This window comes from Salmo salar, chromosome ssa05, assembly GCF_905237065.1.
Source record: "Salmo salar chromosome ssa05, Ssal_v3.1, whole genome shotgun sequence".
In the NCBI taxonomy this organism is placed as follows: Eukaryota; Metazoa; Chordata; class Actinopteri; order Salmoniformes; family Salmonidae; genus Salmo; species Salmo salar.
The window spans coordinates 79,090,487-79,111,077 of record NC_059446.1 but is presented as its reverse complement, the minus strand read 5'-3'; the positions used below and the strand labels follow the sequence as shown (position 1 = coordinate 79,111,077).

The following is a 20,591-nucleotide window of genomic DNA, read 5'->3' as shown; positions in this document are numbered from 1 at the left end:
TCGTTCCAGCCTGCTCCGGCGGCCAAGGTCCGGAGTTCCAGGGCGAACTCCTGGGCGTTCCTCGTCCCCTGCCTCAAATGGAAGAGCCGTTCTCCTGCCACTCCACCTTTGGGCGGATGGTCGAAGACGGCCCGGAAGCGGCGGGTGAACTCCTCGAAGTGGTCCAACGCCGCGTCTCCTTCTCCCCCATACGGCGTTTGCCCACTCCAAAGCTCTCCCCGAGGGGCATGAGACGAGTGCGGACACTCTCTCCCTTCCCGAGGGAGCTGGGTGAACGGTGGCCAGGTAGAGGTCCAGTTCTAGCAGGAACCCCTGGCACTGTGCTGCCGTCCCATCATACTCCCTGGGAAGGGAGAGACTCGTCCCACTGGGACTGGTTCCGGCCGGGACGGGCAGAGGTAACCCCGGTTGCGCTGGTCGAGGCACTGGAGAGACTTGCTGTCTCTCCCAGCGGTCCATGGTCTGGACAACACGATCCATCATGGCACCAAGAATGTAACATTGCCGAGTGTTCCTGGACGTGCTCCTCGACGACTGGGTGGGACGATTTAACATGCACACTTTTAATTCCGGTCCAAACAACATGCCCAAAACACGGAACAATAAACAAAAGTCTGGCGCGTAACAATACACACAACATCAAAACAATTTCACACAAAGACATGAAGGGGAACAGAGGTCTAAATGCATTCAGTGTGATTAGGGAACGCAAACCAGGTGTGTATGGAACAAGACAAAACAAATGGGAATATGAAAAAAGGAGCGGCGATGGCTAGAAAGCCGGTGACGTCGATCGCCGCCCGAACAAGGAGCCGACTTCGGTGGAAGTCGTGACAGTAACTTGTAACCCCTGGTTAATGAGGTAGAGAATAGTGTAATTTGGGACCCTGGTTAATTTTTATTTTAACTAGGCAAGTCAGTTATCTGCCTGTTCAGGGGCAGAATGACAGATTTGTACCTTGTCAGCTCAGGGATTGCCACCCCATGAGGTAGAGAACAGTGCAACTTGGAACCCTGGTTAATGAGGTAGAGAACAGTGGAACTTGTAACCCCTGGTTAATGAGATAGGTAGAGACAGAATTGTAACTTGTCAGCTCGGGGATTTGAACTTGCAACCTTTCGGTTACTAGTCCAACGCTCTAACCACTAGGCTACCCTGCCACCCCATGAGGTAGAGAATAATGTAACTTGGAACCCTGGTTAATGAGGTAGAGAACAGTGGAACTTGGAACCCTGGTTAATGAGGTAGAGAACAGTGGAACTTGGAACCCAGGTTAATGAGGTAGAGAACAGTGTAACCCTGGTTAATGAGGTAGAGAACAGTGTAACTTGGAACCCAGGTTAATGAGGTAGAGAACAGTGGAACCCTGGTTAATGAGGTAGAGAAGAGTGTGAGAATGTAATGTGTTAGCTGCGCCCCCACCCCACCCTAGTTCCAGCTCTAACTACATTACTGTGGATTATCCTGCAGCTCTGGCCTCCACTAATTTAATAGAGTCTGCTCTTTCACTCCCCCCCTTCATTCTTTCTCACACTCACTCACTCATTCTCTGTAGAACACTACAACTCTTTCACTCATTCACATAATCACACAGTTGGTACAGGCAGACCCAACCTCCATGTTCCCCTTCTGCTACTCTGTCTCTCCTCTCTCCTAACCCCTCCATACTTCTCTAAAGTAATATTTACTTGTGTTTTGTTATACATCATGATCATGTTCCCCCTAAGCTGTGTGTGGGTGCTCCACTTCCCAGGACTGCCTTGCAGAAGAAATACCAGCCTGCGCAGAGACTCACGAGATTTAACTTCACTCTGCTAGTTTCCCTGTTAGTTTACACCAACGTTTCCCTCTACTGTAGGAATTGTGACCAAATCGACATTTTTAAATGCAACATAACGAAATAAACGTAACTATGCAGACCATCTGAGATTTTGTCAGATCGCATTCTATTCCATTGACCTGCACGAGTGGTCGTGAGTAGCTGCGCTTGTTTTGAGATCATAGCGAAGAGCCGCATGTAGCCACATGTGCACATTTGTTCATGTCCTTTGCTAATTAGTGCGTTGTTAGCCCAGTTATAGCAAATTCTGGTCAGCAATGGGGAGTGATAAGTGAAAGCTTCCTACAAGAGCATAAAACATATACACTTCTTTGAAAAGCCAGTCGGGTAAAGAGCTTTTTTTATATCTTAAAGGGGCAGTGATTGTATTTTGAGACGCTAAGTAGTCAAAAGGCAGATGGTAGCACACATTTTTGTCTGACTCTCTGTAATAATGGTATGCAAATAATGATTTTTGATTTGTAAAGTGGTTTCTGCATCAAAAAGCACAATACAACATTTTCAGTCACCTCCTTGTCTGAAGGACAAGTTGCTAAACAGGTTAATTTCCAGCGCTGCACAAGTCTCATGGAATGTAGGCTGACATTGAACACCACACAGTGGCTGCTACTGTAGGCTGTATCATAGACACCACAGTGGCTACTACTGTAGGCTGTATCATAGAACACCACACAGTGGCTGCTACTGTAGGCTGTATCGTAGACACCACACAGTGGCTGCTACTGTAGGCTGTATCATAGACACCGCACAGTGGCTGCTACTTTAGGCTGTATCATAGAACACCACACAGTGGCTGCTACTGTAGGCTGTATCATAGACACCACACAGTGGCTGCTACTGTAGGCTGTATCATAGACACCACAGTGGCTGCTACTGTAGGCTGTATCATAGACACCACACAGTGGCTGCTACTGTAGGCTGTATCGTAGACACCACACAGTGGCTGCTACTGTAGGCTGTATCGTAGACCCCACACAGTGGCTGCTACTGTAGGCTGTATCGTAGACACCACACAGTGGCTGCTACTGTAGGCTGTATCGTAGACACCACACAGTGGCTGCTACTGTAGGCTGTATCGTAGACACCACACAGTGGCTGCTACTGTAGGCTGTATCGTAGACACCACACAGTGGCTGCTACTGTAGGCTGTATCGTAGACACCACACAGTGGCTGCTACTGTAGGCTGTATCATAGAACACCACACAGTGGCTGCTACTGTAGGCTGTATCATAGAACACCGCACAGTGGCTGCTACTGTAGGCTGTATCATAGACACCGCACAGTGGCTGCTACTGTAGGCTGTATCATAGACACCACACAGTGGCTGCTACTGTAGGCTGTATCATAGACACCACACAGTGGCTGCTACTGAAGGCTGTATCGTAGACACCACACAGTGGCTGCTACTGTAGGCTGTATCGTAGAACAGCTATTTCTATGTTAAAATGTTATGGGATGCATTTTCCCCATAATGCTAGGGCACTGTGACGATGGTCCTATGTACTCTGTCACATAAATCTAAAACCTTTGATAAAGGTCCCCACATGGTTTATGAGAAGAACATTTATTTATTGATGATAATGTGGGGCAGTGATGTTCTTTTTGTTGGTCGATCATCCGTGAACGAGAAGTAAGGGTTTCCCGTTTAGTTGCATCATGGGTATTGCTATTGCGATACGGGCTGTATCACAACTGCCCGTGATTGGGAGTCCCATAGGATGGTGCACAATTGGCCCAGCGTTGTCTGGGTTTGGCCGGGGTAGGCCGTCATTGTAAATAAGAATTTGTTCTTAACTGACTTGCCTAGTTAAATAAAGGTTACACATAAGAAGCCTGTCCTCTCATTGTTTGTGGGACAGGACAGGGGACAGGTCATCTTGCTGCCGGGTTTTGTTTGAAGAGCTCTATTTGATCCAGTTTATTATTTTCTAAATACTTGTACATTTTGTCGGCTGTTATTATCTTCACTTGCAAATAAAAAGTCACTCTGGGCAAGAAATAATGTTCTTCCTTGTTGCCTCCTCACTGTAAAATCCTACCGCCGGGTCTCACAGCCACTCTGGTAGGACTGCATTATGATCCAATGGGCACGGTAGCCTACTTGGCCACGGTTAAACTAACTTAAAGCGGGTACAGCCTCGGTGTTCACAGTAAACGCAAAACGTTCACGTTTGTGCTCAGCATAACTGAAATTTGCTCAGTGCCAGAAATAATTTGAGGCAGGGAACATTGATCATGAGCCTGCCTAAGAGCCTAGTCTCACAAGTCAGACGATTGTTTCTGAAATGTGAAAGACAGGAAATAGTGAGTTTTGGTCTCTAACTACTGGTTGTCTATAGTGGGAGGTAACAGGTGTTGACGTCAAACTGTATTGGTCACGTGCTACGTAGACCAGGTTTAGACTAACAGTGAAATGTTTAATTACAGGCCCTTCCTAACCACACAGAGAAAATAATAATAGAAAAGTAAAAGACGTAATAATAAATCCACAGTGAGTAACGTTAACTTGTCTATATTCAAGGGGCACCAGTTGTGAGTAGATATGCACGGGTACGGGGTAGGCCTACATAGTAATTGATGTGCACTGTGTCTCAGTGGAGACCGTGGCAGCCTGCAGGAGACCTGACCCCAGCCAGCGGCAGTGTTATGAAGACAATTGTTTATCTACTGGCTGTGTGCGTGCGTGGCCCAGGGACTCCTCCTACTGCGCAGAACATTACAGCTGACAACCCAGAGGTGCTAATGGAAACCACAGAGGAAAACCTCTGACCTGAATGTTATTTATTCCTAGGAACGCCCAGAGATACAATAAAGATGTTAGCTGGAAGCCTGGAACAATAACGATTTTAGTTATATTATTAGGGTTGTTGTGTGTCTCTGTCATCCATGTAAATGGAAGGAACTAAGTACTTTTGGACAGGAAACCCTGCAGGGGTATCAGTTGAGTATCACAGACCTTCCTTAGCTGATCCAGACACCAGAGAGGAACTGGGGGGATTAGGTAGTGTTTCTCTCTATGCTATGCTTCCTATGCTAGCCCCCCCCCCCCCTCCATTGAGCTTAGTGGGCTATGCCATATTACATGTATGTGACAGGGGTGTGATGAAGACCCACCATGCTGTAGTCCTCCCTCCTGGTCCATTTATCTGCTCTGTCCAGACTGACGTCAGTAGTATGCCATCCAGAACGGTTTAACGCTCCCAGCTCTCAAAAGATAGTGTGTTTATAAGCACAAAGAGCAGGCTACATGTCCTTCTCCTTTCCCCATGTCCTGACAACGAGCAGCGGGTCTTAGGCAGTGACGTCCTTTCTATCCATTCTTAGCTGCTGTCAGAACGGCACGTAACTCGTCCATTCATTTAACGCTTCAGGTATGGCCACTTGACACGGTAGAAATTGAGAGGAGGATAAGAGGGAAGGTTAACCATTGTGTGTGACGTACGTAAACAACAGACAGGAAGACGTGTGTGTGATGGTAACTAAAGGGTGGCTGCAGTGTATGAAAACAACTGCATTTGTCTCATGCCATTTTGGGCCTGTAAAGAAAGGCGGTCTAAAGATTGTAGAACGCTGAAATCAATCAATATGAATTACGAAGAACCGTATTGACAATTCAGATTTTTAAATGCACAGTGTATATACCCAGCCCAACTGCAGATAAGACTATTATACATGATAGACCGTGATTGACCATGTCTCTCTCTACCCTGTTTCCAGGTCACAGAGCGGTCTATGTGGGTGTCCATGTTCCTCTGGGCAGAGAGACCAAACGGAGGCACCACCGCCACCGCGGCCACAGACACCACCGCAAGAGGAGAGACCGCTCGGACCGTGAAGATGGACGAGAGTCTCCTTCCTATGGTAGCTAAGACCAGTTCACTCTCCCACCTTAACGTCTGCTTCATTCACTGTCCTCAGATCAGCTCTATTGCCATATCTCCATTCTCCAGCCCTGTTTCCTATACCAAACCTTTTACTGGCCTTTTTCCACTAATATTCCCCTTGGTTGTACTACATTACCCATCTTCCACCTGTACCCCCTGTGTTTCAGACACCCCATCCCAGCGGGTCCAGTTTATCCTGGGGACAGAGGATGATGATGAAGAGCACATGCCCCACGACCTGTTCACTGAGCTGGACGAGCTGTTCTTCCGGGACGGACACGTCTACGAGTGGAGGGAGACAGCCAGGCACGACGCACACCCTTCCTCACTACTCCTAGTGGATGTTTCCTCATCCAACCACATCAACAACTCCTTTAATCTGATGTGTGTGTGTGTGTGTGTGTGTGTGTAGGTGGTTGAAGTTTGAGGAAGACGTGGAGGATGGAGGGGAGCGTTGGAGTAAGCCCTACGTAGCCACGCTGTCTCTACACAGCCTCTTCGAGCTCCGCAGCTGCATCCTCAACGGCACTGTCATGTTGGACATGAGAGCTAACACTATTGAGGAGATCGCAGGTGTGTGTGTGTATATATGTCTCTGCAGATATTTTACTGTGTCTGTGTCTGAAAGTTGAATGTGTTGAATAAAGCATGTAACTGTTGAATAAAGCATGTAACTGTTGAATAAAGCATGCAGTCTACCCTGTACACCCCCATAGACATGGTGATAGACAGCATGGTGGCGTCAGCTCAGCTGGAGGAGGGGTTGAGGCAGAAGGTGAGGGAGGCCATGTTGAAGAGACACCACCACCAGAACGAGAAGAAGCTCAGCAACCGCATCCCTCTGGTGCGCTCCTTCGCTGACATCGGCAAGAAACAATCTGACCCACACCTGCTTGAGAGAAACGGTGAGGGCCCTCGCTGCACCTCGCCTTTTTCCTCTTCTGCTCTTTATCCCCTCATTTCAGCTCTTCTATAAAAGAATGGTTTATTTACACCCTTTTTTACTGCAGTTTAGCCGTGTTTTGACAGATTGAATGTATGTACTTTGCACATGTTCTTTTATGAAGTGGGTTGGGTCTTTTTAAAGAAGTGTCAATTGGCTGAGGTAATTGAGTGACAAGACGATGGGCAAGATCTGATTGGTGCATGGGCCTTTTACTGGCATGTGATTTTCCCATCATGACTGTTCTTGAACACTGCAGTGATGAGTCTGAGTTTGTTTTGTGCACTGGATTGTGTTTTCTCCTGGAAAGATGGTTTTGTGTTGAACTGTTGTAATAGGCTAATAGTTAATAACTTAAAACCAAAGTAAATCTGTGCACATCATGTAGAAATGAAATCACAGTTGAAGATTATTGGTCAGCTTCCCCTTGCTTGTGATTGGTCCTTTTGAGTGACCTATAGTATATCCTTATTAAAGTGTGATGTAACCGCGGCATTTATTGCGTTTCTGTAACATTGTTGCAAAAGGTTGCTAAACAATGTTTTTGTGTGTGTTCTGAACATGTCTGCTGCTGTTTGTGGGCAGTTGGCATTATGACCGATGTTAATTGATCTTGACTTAATCTCTCCTGGTTTACTGCGGCTCCATGTACGTTGTGCAAATGTTCCATGTGACGTTTTGGGATGTACTGAATATGCCCCTGCTCTTTGTCTTTGACTTCCACTAACAAGACACTTCCAAGGCCTGGGCTTCGTAGCATGAAGAACATCGTTCCCAACACACATTTAGGATTTCTACCCTTCTTGATTTATTTTTCCCTCTCCCTCTTTTCTTTTTCCATCCAGTCTTCTCTCCTTTACAAACTACCCTTGCCCCCTCCATAGGAAGTCTATCGACCTCCCGCCCCTCCCTCCTCAAGGGAGTCCAGGGGGTCTCAGTTCCTCAGCCGCTTCCTGCTCAGTGCCAGCACCCCCCAGAACTCCCCTCCCCTAGCGAGATGCAGATCCTCCACCCCTCCCTGCCTGTCCCCCACCCCTCCTTTGACTGGCCCAGACCCACCCCTCCCTGCCTGTCTTCCACCCCTCTGACTGACCCAGACCTAGACCCAGAGATTGGGTTAGCAGCTGGTGAGGGTAGGAGCTGGAGTATCCCCAGTGTGGTGGTCCATGCTCCAGATGTGGAGGAACTGAGGCTCCAGTCCTGTCTAGTCAAGGACCACAAGGAGGAGTCTGAGGGTGCAGACCCTGCCCGCCTGGTGCAGCTCCTCCCCCCACCTCCATCAGGTTAAATATCCTGCAAATAGCATGAAACCCTCGCTCCACACCTTCTTCACCTTACATAATCTGACCCCTCTCGGTCCTTAACATTGTATGTGTCTGTCTGTGTGCTTGATGACTTGTGAAGCACTTAAAGGGTACATTTCATCAAAATAGAACCAGATGGTTTAGACTTAGTTATAGTGAAACACGTCAATTCTGGTCTTCATTTCCACAGTTGGTTGCGAAAGAACTATTTTGATTTACTGTTAATCTCATTTCCCCCAGCGGTTACATCACACCTTGAGAAGGTTCCTCTACGTCATCTCAAGGGAGCGGTTCGGTATGAAATACACTCCCTTCTGGATGTGCTTGGTGGTACCACCTCGAGGCTTACTATAAAAACAGGTGACCGCATGCCTTATTTGGCAATGGTCTTGGTAAGTGGAGTGTGCCAATATATATTTTGCATGACGCTTCCTTGACTAGACTACTGACGTTACTCAAAATTCTAAAGGCAGGAATGCACATTTCCGCATATGACCAAATTCAACGTTTTTGCTTACCGGTTTCATGCATCTTTTACGAAAGGAAAAAAAAACATGTAGGCTATGAGGATTATATGTTTATTTGTAGCTACAGTGGGGCGAAAAAGTATTTGATCCCCTGCTGATTTTGTACGTTTGCCCACTGATAAAGAAAGGATCAGTCTATAATTTGAATGGTAGGTTTATTTGAACAGTGAGAGACAGAATAACAACAAAAATATCGAGAAAAACGCATGTCAAAAATGTTTATAAATTGATTTGCATTTTAATGAGGGAAATAAGTATTTGACCCCCTCTCAATCAGAAAGATTTCTGGCTCCCATGTGTCTTTTATACAGGTAACGAGCTGAGATTAGGAGCACACTCTTAAAGGGAGTGCTCCTAACCGCAGCTTGTTACCTGTAAAAAAGACACCTGTCCACAGAAGCAATCAATCAATCAGATTCCAAACTCTCCACCATGGCCAAGACCAAAGAGCTCTCCAAGGATGTCAGGGACAAGACTGTAGACCTACACAAGGCTGGAATGGGCTACAAGACCATTGCCAAGCAGCTTGTTGAGAAGGTGACAACAGTTGGTGCGATTATTCGCAAATGGAAGAAACACAAAAGAACTGTCAATATCCCTCGGCCTGGGGCTCCATGCAAGATCTCACCTCGTGGGGTTGCAATGATCATGAGAACGGTGAGGAATCAGCCCAGAACTACACTGGAGGATCTTGTTAATGATCTCAAGGCAGCTGGTACCATAGCCACCAAGAAAACAATTGGTAACACACTACGCCGTGAAGGACTGAAATCCTGCAGCGCCCGCAAGGTCCCCCTGCTCAAGAATACATATACATGCCCGTCTGAAGTTTGCCAATGAACATCTGAATGATTCAGAGGACAACTGGGTGGAAGTGTTGTGGTCAGATGAGACCAAAATGGAGCTCTTTGGCATCAACTCAACTCGCCGTGTTTGGAGGAGGAGGAATGCTGCCTATGACCCCAAGAACACCATCTCCACCGTCAAACATGGAGGTGGAAACATTATGCTTTGGGGGTGTTTTTCTGCTAACCGGATCATTTGACTGGGCCATGTACTGTCAAATCTTGGGTGAGAACATCCTTCCCTCAGCCAGGGCATTGAAAATGGGTCGTGGATGGGTATTCCAGCATGACAATGACCCAAAACACACGGCCAAGGCAACAAAGGAGTGGCTCAAGAAGAAACACATTAAGGTCCTGGAGTGGCCTAGCCAGTCTCCAGTCCTTAATCCCATAGAAAATCTGTTGAGGGAGCTGAAGGTTCGAGTTGCCAAACGTCAGCCTCAAAACCTTAATGACTTGGAGAAGATCTGCAAAGAGGAGTGGGACAAAATCCCTCCTGAGATGTGTGCAAACCTAGTGGCCAACTACAAGAAACGTCAGACCTCTGTGATTGCCAAGAGTTTTGCCACCAAGTACTAAGTCATGTTTTGTAGAGGGGTCAAATACTTATTTCCCTCATCAAAATGCAAATCATTTTCTAACATTTTTGACATGTGTTTTTCTGGATTTTTTTGTTGTTATTCTGTCTCTCACTGTTCAAATAAACCTACCATTCAAATTATAGACTGATCAGTTCTTTGTAAGTGGGCAAACATACAAAATCAGCAGGGGATCAAATACTTTTCCCCCCACTGTACATCCATCGTTACAAGAAATAGATGACAATGGCTCATAGTTCAATGGTTGTGAGTTCTAATCCCACATGGGGCAGAGATGTGTACAGTTGAAGTTGGAAGTTTACATACACTTAGGTTGGAGTAATTTAAAACTCATTTTTCAACCAGTCCACACATTTCTTATTAACAAACTATAGTTTTGGAAAGTCGGTTAGGACATCTACTTTGTGCATGACACAAGTCATTTTTCCAACAATTGTTTACAGACAGATTATTTCACTTATAATTCACTGTACCACAATTCCAGTATGTCAGAAGTTTACATAACTTAGTGTATGTGACTGTACCTTTAAACAGATTGGAAAATTCCAGAAAATGATGTCATGGCTTTAGAAGCTTCTGATAGGCTTATTGACATAATTGGAGGTGTACCTGTGGATGTATTTCAAGGCCTACCTTCAAACTCAGTGCCTCTTTGCTTGACATCATGGGAAAATCAAAAGAAATCAGCCAAGACCTCAGAAAAATAATTGAAGACCTCCACAAGTCTGGTTCATCCTTGGCAGCAATTTCCAAACACCTGAAGGTACCACGCTCATCTGTACAAACAATAGTATGCAAGTATAAACACCATGGGACCATGCAGTAATCATACTGCTCAGGAAGGAGACGCGTTATGTTTCCTAGAGATGAACGTACTTTGGTGCGAAAAGTGCAAATCAATCCCAGAACAACAGCAAAGGACCTTGTGAAGATGCTGGAGGAAACCGGTACAAAAGTATCTATATCCACAGAAAAACGAGTGCTATACCGCTCAGCAAGGAAGAAACCACTGCTCCAAAACTGCCATAAAAAAGCCAGACTCCGGTTTGCGACAGCACATAGGGACAAAGATTGTACTTTTTGGAGAAATGTCCTCTGGTCTGATGAAACAAAAATGGACTGTTTGGCCATAATGACCATCGTTATGTTTGGAGGAAAAAGGGGGAGGCTTGTAAGCCAACGAACACCATCCCAACAGTGAGGCACGGAGGTGGCAGCACCATGTTGTGGGGGTGCTTTGCTGCAGGAGGGACTGGTGCACTTCACAAAATATATGGCTTCATGAAGAAGGAAAATGACGTGGATATATTGAAGCAACATCTCTAGACCTCAGTCAGGAAGTTAAATCTTGGTTGCAAATGGGGTCTTCCAAATGGACAATGACCCCAAGCATACTTCCAAAGTTGTGGCAAAATGGCTTAAGGACAACAAAGTCAAGGTATTGGAGTGGCCATCACAAAGCCCTGACCTCAATCCTATAGAAAATGTGTGGGCAGAACTGAAGCGTGTGCGAGCAAGGAGGCCTACAAACCTGACTCAGATACACCAGCTCTGTCAGGAGGAATGGGCCAAGATTCACCCAATTTATTGTGGGAAGCTTGTAGAAGGCTACCCAAAGCGTTTGAGCTAAGTTAAACAATTTAAAGGCAATGCTACCAAATACTAATTGAGTGTATGTAAACTTCTGACCCACTGGGAATGTGATGAAAGAAATAAAGCTGAAATAAGTCATTCTCTCTACTATTATTCTGACATTTCACATTCTTAAAATAAAGTGTTGATCCTAACTGATCTAAGACAGGGAATTTTTACTATGACTAAATGTCAGGAATTGTGAAAAACGGAGTTTATATGTATTTGTCTATGTAAACTTCCGACTTCAACTGTATATAGATCGATGGATGGATAGATAAAAACATTTTTATTTACAATATTCATCCTGTGCCCACACACTTCTAATTCTGAAAAGTGAACGCATGCCTATGAGAGGGGTGGCCTTGGTAGTAGTTGTAGGTTTTTATACAGTACCAAAGACTATTCTGAGTTAATTTTACCAAGAGCTACTGCATTAATACTGCAATGTGGGTTGGATTGAATTGAGCCCCTAATCTTCATTATCAAGGTGATGATTTGCTTTTTTCCCCCAACACAATACCGCAATAAATGTTAGTCCACATTTCAATGTATTATCATAATTTTTTTGCACTACATTGGGGATTTTAATTTACACCGCCAGTGGCAGTAGATGTCAGGAACTCACCACCTTTCCACTGAGAGCTGACTGTCCAGAGCCATATTTGCTCGAGATGCACATAATTTTATTATCAGCACATGCCAGTGGACTTCTGGTGAGAATGCTTTAGTGTTGGGATCAGGTACTACTACGTTTACCCACCCACAAAAATGAATATTTATGAGCAATTTCCCTGCTACCCACAACTTCTCACCTGAAAATGTGAACGGTTTGGGCAAAGGCTGAATTTGGAGTTGAGAGTTACCCTTTTATAAAGTTTGGTAACTGTTTACATTAAGTTGGCCCTATGTTATTGAAATCAGGCACTATTACCCCCATTACCACTGGCTAATAAATGATATCAGGGTTTAATGTTAGGCGTGCTCAGGTTTCACCCCCATATGCACAGTATTACACAGAGTGAGTTCCATAGCAAGTCCTAGTTTCAATTGGCAAGGTTCATAGACTGTAAGATGAGAGGTCAAAATACGTTTTTACAACAAGAGGCTGAGGGTGTGTGTGTGTGTGTGTGTGTGTGTGTGTGTGTGTGTGTGTGTGTGAATACCAACATGTGAGTGTGTTCTATTTTTTCCCAGCCTTTAATGTGCTGTCTAGCTGGACCATGTGGTGTATCTTGGCTGACTGGTTCAGTAAGAAACAGGGGATTGACGCAGACAGGCAGGGCCCCATTGGAGCACATTCCACCACTAATCTCCCTCTGAAACCTTTCTGTCCAACTCCAGCCTCCGTAGGGTTGGTCCTGTAAACACAGAGGATGTCTATGGGTGTCTACCTAATTGACCCCCCCACTGTTTAGTTATTTCTACCATCTCTAATGACTTTGTTGTGATACGTGGAGTTTCTCACCCAGCATGTACAGAGCAGCTGCATGTCTGAACAAACTCTCAAACTCACTGAGTCACACATACATAGCCCCCCCCCCCCGCTCTCCTTCTCAGACACATAATTGTGTACGTCTACAAATTGTACCAATTCCCCATTCATAACGGCCATACACACAACTTTACTGTTCAATTGACCAATGGTTTCTTCTACCCCCTCCCCCTCATCCTCCTCCTCCCCTTGGGCAGGCCTCCTGGCGTCCCCCCAATCAGCTCCTGGGAACCTGGAGAACAGTAAACCGAGTGAGAGCCGCATCAGTGGAGGAAGCAGAGAGAACAGCACTGTGGACTTCAGCAAGGTAACGTCTCTCCTCCCACTGCTGAGCAGTGTGTAGACCCACGGCCACGAGGACAGACAAGTAGAGCTCAGCTACCCGACATTATACATTGGGTTAGGGCCTTTTTTTATCATTAACTAGGGTACGGGCAGGGCCCGTGTATCACTAAATTGATCACAAACATTTTGAAGCTGCCATTTGCTCATGCTCTGCTGCGCAATAGTCATATCTGACAACGATCATAACATGGTGTCAGAAGTGCTTCAACCTCATCAAATATAAGACAGGAGAGATTATTTCACAGGAAATAATGTTCCTTGTTTTGTTAGTGACAAAGTAGCTAACTGCTCTGTCATGTCTCGTCATTGAGCAGCCCTAGCAGAGCCGTTGCTATGGATACTCCCTCAGAGCCGCCATGAGCAGAGTGCATGCAGAGCGAGCTGCGCGCAGGGTGAGACTGACAGAGCAGCTAATGGATTTACTAATGGAGGAAGTTATTTTTGGTTTCGGTCAGGGACGGGACTTTAGTTTGTTTGAAGCAATCGGGCCTGGGTAGGACCTGAACGTCACAGCATAGGAAGGGCTCGGGCTTAAAGTTCATGCCCATGCAGGGCTCTACAGAGAAGTCAATATGGCAGCTGCTGGCTTCAAAGCCTCTGATTGGCCAATACATAGCATCAGAAATCCAGGGTTTATACAGTGCATTCAATAAGATTTCAGATCCCTTGACTTTTTCCACATTTTGTTACGTTACAACCTTATTCTACAATTATTTATTTTTTTTAATCCTTCAATCTACACATAATACCCCATAATGACAAAGCAAAAACAGGTTTTTAGAAATAAAATAATAACTGAAATCACATTTTACATAAGTATTCAGACCCTTTACTCAGTACTTTGTTGAAGCACTTTTGGCATTGATTACAGCCTCAATTCTTCTTGGGTATGACACTGCAGATCCTCTCAAGCTCTATTTTCAGGTCTCTCCAGAGATGTTCGATCGGGTTCAAATCGGGGCTCTGGGTGGGCCACTCAAGGACATTCAGAGACTTGTCCCAAGCCACTCCTGCATTGTCTTGGAAGGTGAACCGTCACCCCAGTCCGAGGTCCCGAGCGCTTTGGAGCAGGTTTTCTTCAAAGATCTCTTTCCTTCGATCCCGACTAGTCTCCCAGTCCCTGCCGCTGAAAAACATCCCCACAGCATGATGCTGCCACCACCATGCTTCAATGTAGGGGATGGTTCCAGGTTTCTTCTAGACGTGACACATGGCATTCAGGCCAAAGAGTTCAATCTTGGTTTCATCAGACCAGAGAATCTTGTTTCTCTTCGTTTGAGAGTCTTTAGTTGTCTTTCGGCAAACTCCAAGTGGACTGTCATGCCTTTTACTGAGGAGTGGCTTCTGTCTGGCCACTCTAGGATAAAGGTCTGATTGGTGGAGTGCTGCAGACATGGGAGAACCTTCCAGAAGGACAGCCATCTCCACAGAGGAACTCTGGAGTTCTGTCAGAGTGACCATCGGGTTCTTGGTCACCTCCCTGACCAAGGCCCTTTTCCCCCCCGATTGCTCAGTTTTGGCCAGGTGGCCAGGTCTAGGAAGAGTCTTGGTTCCAAACTCCTTCCATTTAAGAATGATGGAGGCCACTGTGTTCTTGTGGACCTTCAATGCTGCAGAAATTATTTGGTAGCCTTCCCCAGATCTGTGTCTCAACACAATCCTGTCTCGGAGCTCTACAGACAATTCCTTCGACCTCATTGCTTGGTTTTTGCTCTGACATGCACTGCCAACTGTGGGACCTTATATAGACAGGTGTGTGCCTTTCCAAATCATGTTCAATCAATTGAATTTACCACAGGTGAACTCCAATCAAGTTGTAGAAACATTTCAAATATGAATTTCTAAAAACCTGTTTTCGCTTGGTCATTATGGGGTATTGTGTGTAGATTGAGGTAACTAATGAATTGAATGTGACAAGTGGAAAAGGTCAAGGGGTCGGATATACAATGCATTCAGACTGTATTCAATCTCATTTGAAATAACACATGGTGGCGCTGGATACTGAACAAAGGGACTGGTTTCCGCTCCTTGGGGGACTGATGGGTATGAGCTCACAGATCACTGCACCTGTACATAGATGGGCTGTTTACAGATGGGCTATCTACCTACCTCATCCCCATACTGTATTTATTTATTTATCTTGCTCCTTTTCACCCCAGTATCTCTACTTGCTCATTCATCTTCTGCACATCTACCATTCCAGTGTTTAATTGCTATATTGTAATTACTTCGCCACCATGGCCTATTTATTGCCTTAACTTACCTCATTTGCACTCACTGTATATACACTTTTTGTTTTCTTTTGTTCTACTGTATTATTGACTGTATGTTTTGTTTATTCCATGTGTAACTCTGTTCTATGTGTCAAATTGCTATGCTTTATCTTGGCCAGGTCGCAGTTGCAAATGAGAACTTGTTCTCAACTAGCCTACCTGGTTAAATAAAGGTGAAAAAATGAGAACAGTGTATTATGAGGATGATCTTTATAATAAAAGAGGTGACATCATGGATCCAGATTGAACCCTAGCTGAGTGAGCTCAGCTTGTGGTGTGATCTGAATTAAGTTGTGCCCCTGTTTGTCCCGCCCTCAGCAGACTTGCCACTGTAGTTGTGGTTCCCGGGGCGGGGGTGCCAGGAGGCCTGCAGTAAGTCCTCTCTCCTGTCAATCACTGGCCCTGGCCAATCAGTGCTGTTGTGTTGTCCCTGGCTGATCCATGAGACTGTGTTGTACCGTGACGTGACTGTACATGACATGTTACCTGCCAGTGCCGTGTGTGTGTGTAACTGCAGTGTTGTGACTGTGTTGATCTGTCTGTAGTGGTCCGACCGTGGTTCAGAGAATCTGATGTTTTCATTATCTTTTTTTGTGCAGCAGTACAGCTGTCAGCAGCACAGATATATTCCAGCAGCAACCACACATATTCTATGTGATTTATTATTTATTAGGTGTCCTGTTTGATGTCATCGCTTCTGACGGAAGCATCCATAGTGTAAGTGGGTAGGGTCCAATGGTGTAGGGGTAGTGGGTAGAGTCCAATGGTGTAGGGTCCAATGGTGTAGGGGTAGTGGGTAGGGTCCAATGGTGTAGGGGTAGTGGGTAGGGTCCAATGGTGTAGGGGTAGTGGGTAGGGTCCAATGGTGTAGGGGTAGTGGGTAGGGTCCAATGGTGTAGGGGTAGTGGGTAGGGTCCAATGGTGTAGGGGTAGTGGGTAGGGTCCGATGGTGTAGGGGTAGTGGGTAGGGTCCAATGGTGTAGGGGTAGTAGGTAGGGTCCAATGGTGTAGGGGTAGTGGGTAGGGTCCAATGGTGTAGGGGTAGTGGGTAGGGTCCAATGGTGTAGGGGTAGTGGGTAGGGTCCAGTGGGGTAGGGTTAGTGGGTAGGGTCCAGTGGGGTAGGGTTAGTGGGTAGCGTCTACGGTGTAGGGGAAGTGGGTAGCGTCTACGGTGTAGGGGAAGTGGGTAGCGTCTACGGTGTAGGGGAAGTGGGTAGCGTCTACGGTGTAGGGGAAGTGGGTAGCGTCTACGGTGTAGGGGAAGTGGGTAGCGTCTACGGTGTAGGGGAAGTGGGTAGCGTCTACGGTGTAGGGGAAGTGGGTAGCGTCTACGGTGTAGGGGTAGTGGGTAGCGTCCACGGTGTAGGGGTAGTGGGTAGCGTCCACGGTGTAGGGGTAGTGGGTAGCGTCCACGGTGTAGGGGAAGTGGGTAGCGTCCACGGTGTAGGGGAAGTGGGTAGCGTCCACGGTGTAGGGGAAGTGGGTAGCGTCCACGGTGTAGGGGAAGTGGGTAGCGTCCACGGTGTAGGGGAAGTGGGTAGCGTCCACGGTGTAGGGGAAGTGGGTAGCGTCCACGGTGTAGGGGAAGTGGGTAGCGTCCACGGTGTAGGGGAAGTGGGTAGCGTCCACGGTGTAGGGGAAGTGGGTAGCGTCCACGGTGTAGGGGAAGTGGGTAGCGTCCACGGTGTAGGGTTAGTGGGTAGCGTCCACGGTGTAGGGGAAGTGGGTAGCGTCCACGGTGTAGGGGAAGTGGGTAGCGTCCACGGTGTAGGGGAAGTGGGTAGGGGTAGCGTGTAGGGGAAGTGGGTAGCGTGTAGGGGTAGCGTGTAGGGGTAGTGGGTAGCGTCCACGGTGCGGGGGTAGTTTGTGGGTAGCGTCCACGGTGCGGGGGTAGTTTGTGGGTAGCGTTCACGGTGCGGGGGTAGTTTGTGGCTAGCGTCCACGGTGTAGGGGATCAGGTACCCCGTCTCCTTAACTCCTGATCCGCAGGCTACTTGCCCGGTACATGTGATTAATGGTGTACATGCGCTGGTTATTTTTTTTGGGGGGGGTAGTACAACTCCCAAACTACCCGTCTATACACACATCCTCAGTAACTGACCATGTTACCAAAACACACATCTTATATTTTTCCACAGTTTATAACTGAGAATTTTGTAGAAATTTGGCAAACACATAATGTAGGGTTGGTACGGCCTGAAATCTTGGAAAAGTCCTGGAATTTTACAATGTTTTCCAGTCCTGGAAAAGTTTTAGAAAATGATAAAATCTGAAAAGAATACTTTTTTTTCATGTATTTTATTTGGGCACATATTTTTTACCAGTCACATAAAAATCAGCCAGGATCGGAATATGACACCTCAGTGCATCTGTGTCATCACCTGCATGTGTACCAGTGGGCCATTGCTCAAGGCCTATAAAATATGATCGAGAACAGACTGAGTTGGTAGCCAATTCAAATCCTGTAGCCTGGCTAGTTCTCTCTCTCTAGTTAACTGTTCAGTGTTTCCTCTATGCGTTTCCCCTATATGATCTTTGATATATTGAATGAGCAAATTATTGGATAAAGCCATAGCAACATTTCCACCAAATATGTTTTACATCAAGGGAGGTCAACCATCCTCCAGGAGAGCTAATGAGTGAAGGCTTTTATTCCATGTATTATTTTAGTCCTCTAGCAAAATAAAATATATTTTAGAAATGAGCTGCTCAACCGGACCTTGATAAACTGACTGCAACGTGTTCGAACAGGGCTGTATCAAAAGCCTGCACACCCATCAGCTCTCCAGACTGAGGGTTGACCACATGTGTTTATACAGTTGCCTAACAGGGATTCTACTTTGTGGGGGGTTAAGTGCCTTGCACAACGACAGGAGATGGTAGACTACATGGGATCAGAGGGCAGCCTCCAAGTGTTGATACCACATTTCTGGTTTAAAGTCCTGAAATTCAATCTGTCTAAATGTGTATGAACCCTGCATGGCCAATACAATTCAACTTCAGGAACATCCAAGAAGGTATTCTTCCTGTTTAACCCTGTGACCTTCAACCTCCCAGGTGGACATGAACTTCATGAAGAAGATCCCTCCGGGCGCGGAGGCTTCCAACGTGCTGGTGGGAGAGGTGGAATTCCTGGAGCGACCAATCATAGCCTTCATCAGGCTGTCCCCCGCCGTGCTGCTCACTGGTCTCACTGAGGTGCCCGTACCCACCAGGTAACAGTGTGTACATGCACTTATCTGAATCGTATGACAGGCATTTAGTTATTTTGACTGTGAAGGAGTTATGGCAATAGACGACAATTTTGGAAAAATCTATTGTGTGTTGAGGGGGGTGTGCGGTGGTGTGTGCTTGGATGGACTCTGATTCTATCCTGCTCTCCTATTGCTCAGGTTCCTGTTCCTGCTGCTGGGTCCGTTTGGGAAGGGTCCTCAGTACCACGAGATCGGCCGCTCCATCGCCACGCTGATGACAGACGAGGTGAGGAGCACTACAACACAGCTCTGGATTGGTCTAATTTCAACCTTGGCCAATCACCGATTGGTCCCATGCTGTGACGTCAGAAGCAGTGACATGTCGTTTGAGAGACTGCTGTTGTCGTCCTGTGCCAGGTCTTCCATGATGTAGCATACAAGGCCAAAGACCGGAACGATCTGCTGTCGGGGATAGATGAGTTTCTGGACCAGGTGACCGTCCTACCCCCAGGAGAGTGGGACCCTACGATACGAATCGAGCCCCCCAAGAGTGTCCCGTCTCAGGTGAGGGATCTGGACGAAGATGTTGGTTGGCTGCTATTGAACGTGTGAGACATGCTGATGGGTAATATTGTAAGAGAACCGCTGTGGACACGGTGTGTGTCCAGTACGGATGGTTAGAATGTTGAGGGCTGTGCAGTAACCTGGCCTGTGGGGGGCTTTTCTCTCTACACAGGACAAGAGGAAGATGCCCTCATTGCCCAACGGCTCTGCCCATAATGAGTCCTTCAAGGAAGACCAGCACCAAGCAGGACCAGAGCTACAGAGGACAGGGAGGTGGGTCTCTCTCTCACACACAAACACACACAATGGGTTTTCTTTAATCCCTTTTGATGAAAAGGAGCTGCCAGACTGAGTGGTCACCTTGGCAGCTCATTATAAAAGCATTATAAACATGAAGAGAGCTGTTCACTAGAGGTCTGGAAAGTCTTTCATGTGTCTGATGTAGAAGCTGAAGAGGTCTAATGCAGCCTTTCATCTAGCAGCACTTCACCAGTACTCCACCACCCCACACACACCGTCTACACACCAGTACTCCACCACCCCACACACACCGTCTACACACCAGTACTACACCACCACACACACACCGTCTACACACCAGTACTCCACCACCCCACACACACCGTCTACACACCAGTACTCCACCACCCCACACACACCGTCTACACACCAGTACTCCACCACCCCACACACACCGTCTACACACCAGTACTACACCACCACACACACACCGTCTACACACCAGTACTCCACCACCCCACACACACCGTCTACACACCAGTACTCCACCACCCCACACACACCGTCTACACACCAGTACTCCACCACCCCACACACACCGTCTACACACCAGTACTACACCACCACACACACACCGTCTACACACCAGTACTCCACCACCCCACACACACCGTCTACACACCAGTACTCCACCACCCCACACACACCGTCTACACACCAGTACTACACCACCACACACACACCGTCTACACACCAGTACTACACCACCACACACACACCGTCTACACACCAGTACTCCACCACCCCACACACACCGTCTACACACCAGTACTCCACCACCCCACACACACCGTCTACACACCAGTACTCCACCACCCCACACACACCGTCTACACACCAGTAC

General features: G+C 46.9%; 1 protein-coding gene across 6 annotated transcripts in view; it reads left to right on the top strand.

The window, feature by feature from the left end:
* LOC106585489 (sodium bicarbonate cotransporter 3) overlaps positions 1-20,591 on the top strand; it is an 81,414-nt gene that overhangs the window by 39,042 nt on the left and 21,781 nt on the right. For 5 of the 6 annotated variants that reach the window (XR_006769998.1, XM_045719040.1, XM_045719042.1 and 2 more), the window contains exons 3-12: positions 5,560-5,703; positions 5,894-6,032; positions 6,139-6,299; positions 6,443-6,631; positions 8,214-8,333; positions 13,269-13,378; positions 18,747-18,904; positions 19,082-19,169; positions 19,301-19,447; positions 19,620-19,720. Coding sequence is in view for 5 of the 6 variants with exons in the window: in XM_045719040.1 (XP_045574996.1) it covers positions 5,560-5,703; positions 5,894-6,032; positions 6,139-6,299; positions 6,443-6,631; positions 8,214-8,333; positions 13,269-13,378; positions 18,747-18,904; positions 19,082-19,169; positions 19,301-19,447; positions 19,620-19,720 (1,357 nt within the window). In the remaining variant the exon portion in view is untranslated. The remainder of the gene's footprint in view (positions 1-5,559; positions 5,704-5,893; positions 6,033-6,138; positions 6,300-6,442; positions 6,632-8,213; positions 8,334-13,268; positions 13,379-18,746; positions 18,905-19,081; positions 19,170-19,300; positions 19,448-19,619; positions 19,721-20,591) is intronic. The other variant, XM_045719043.1, reaches the window with a different exon arrangement.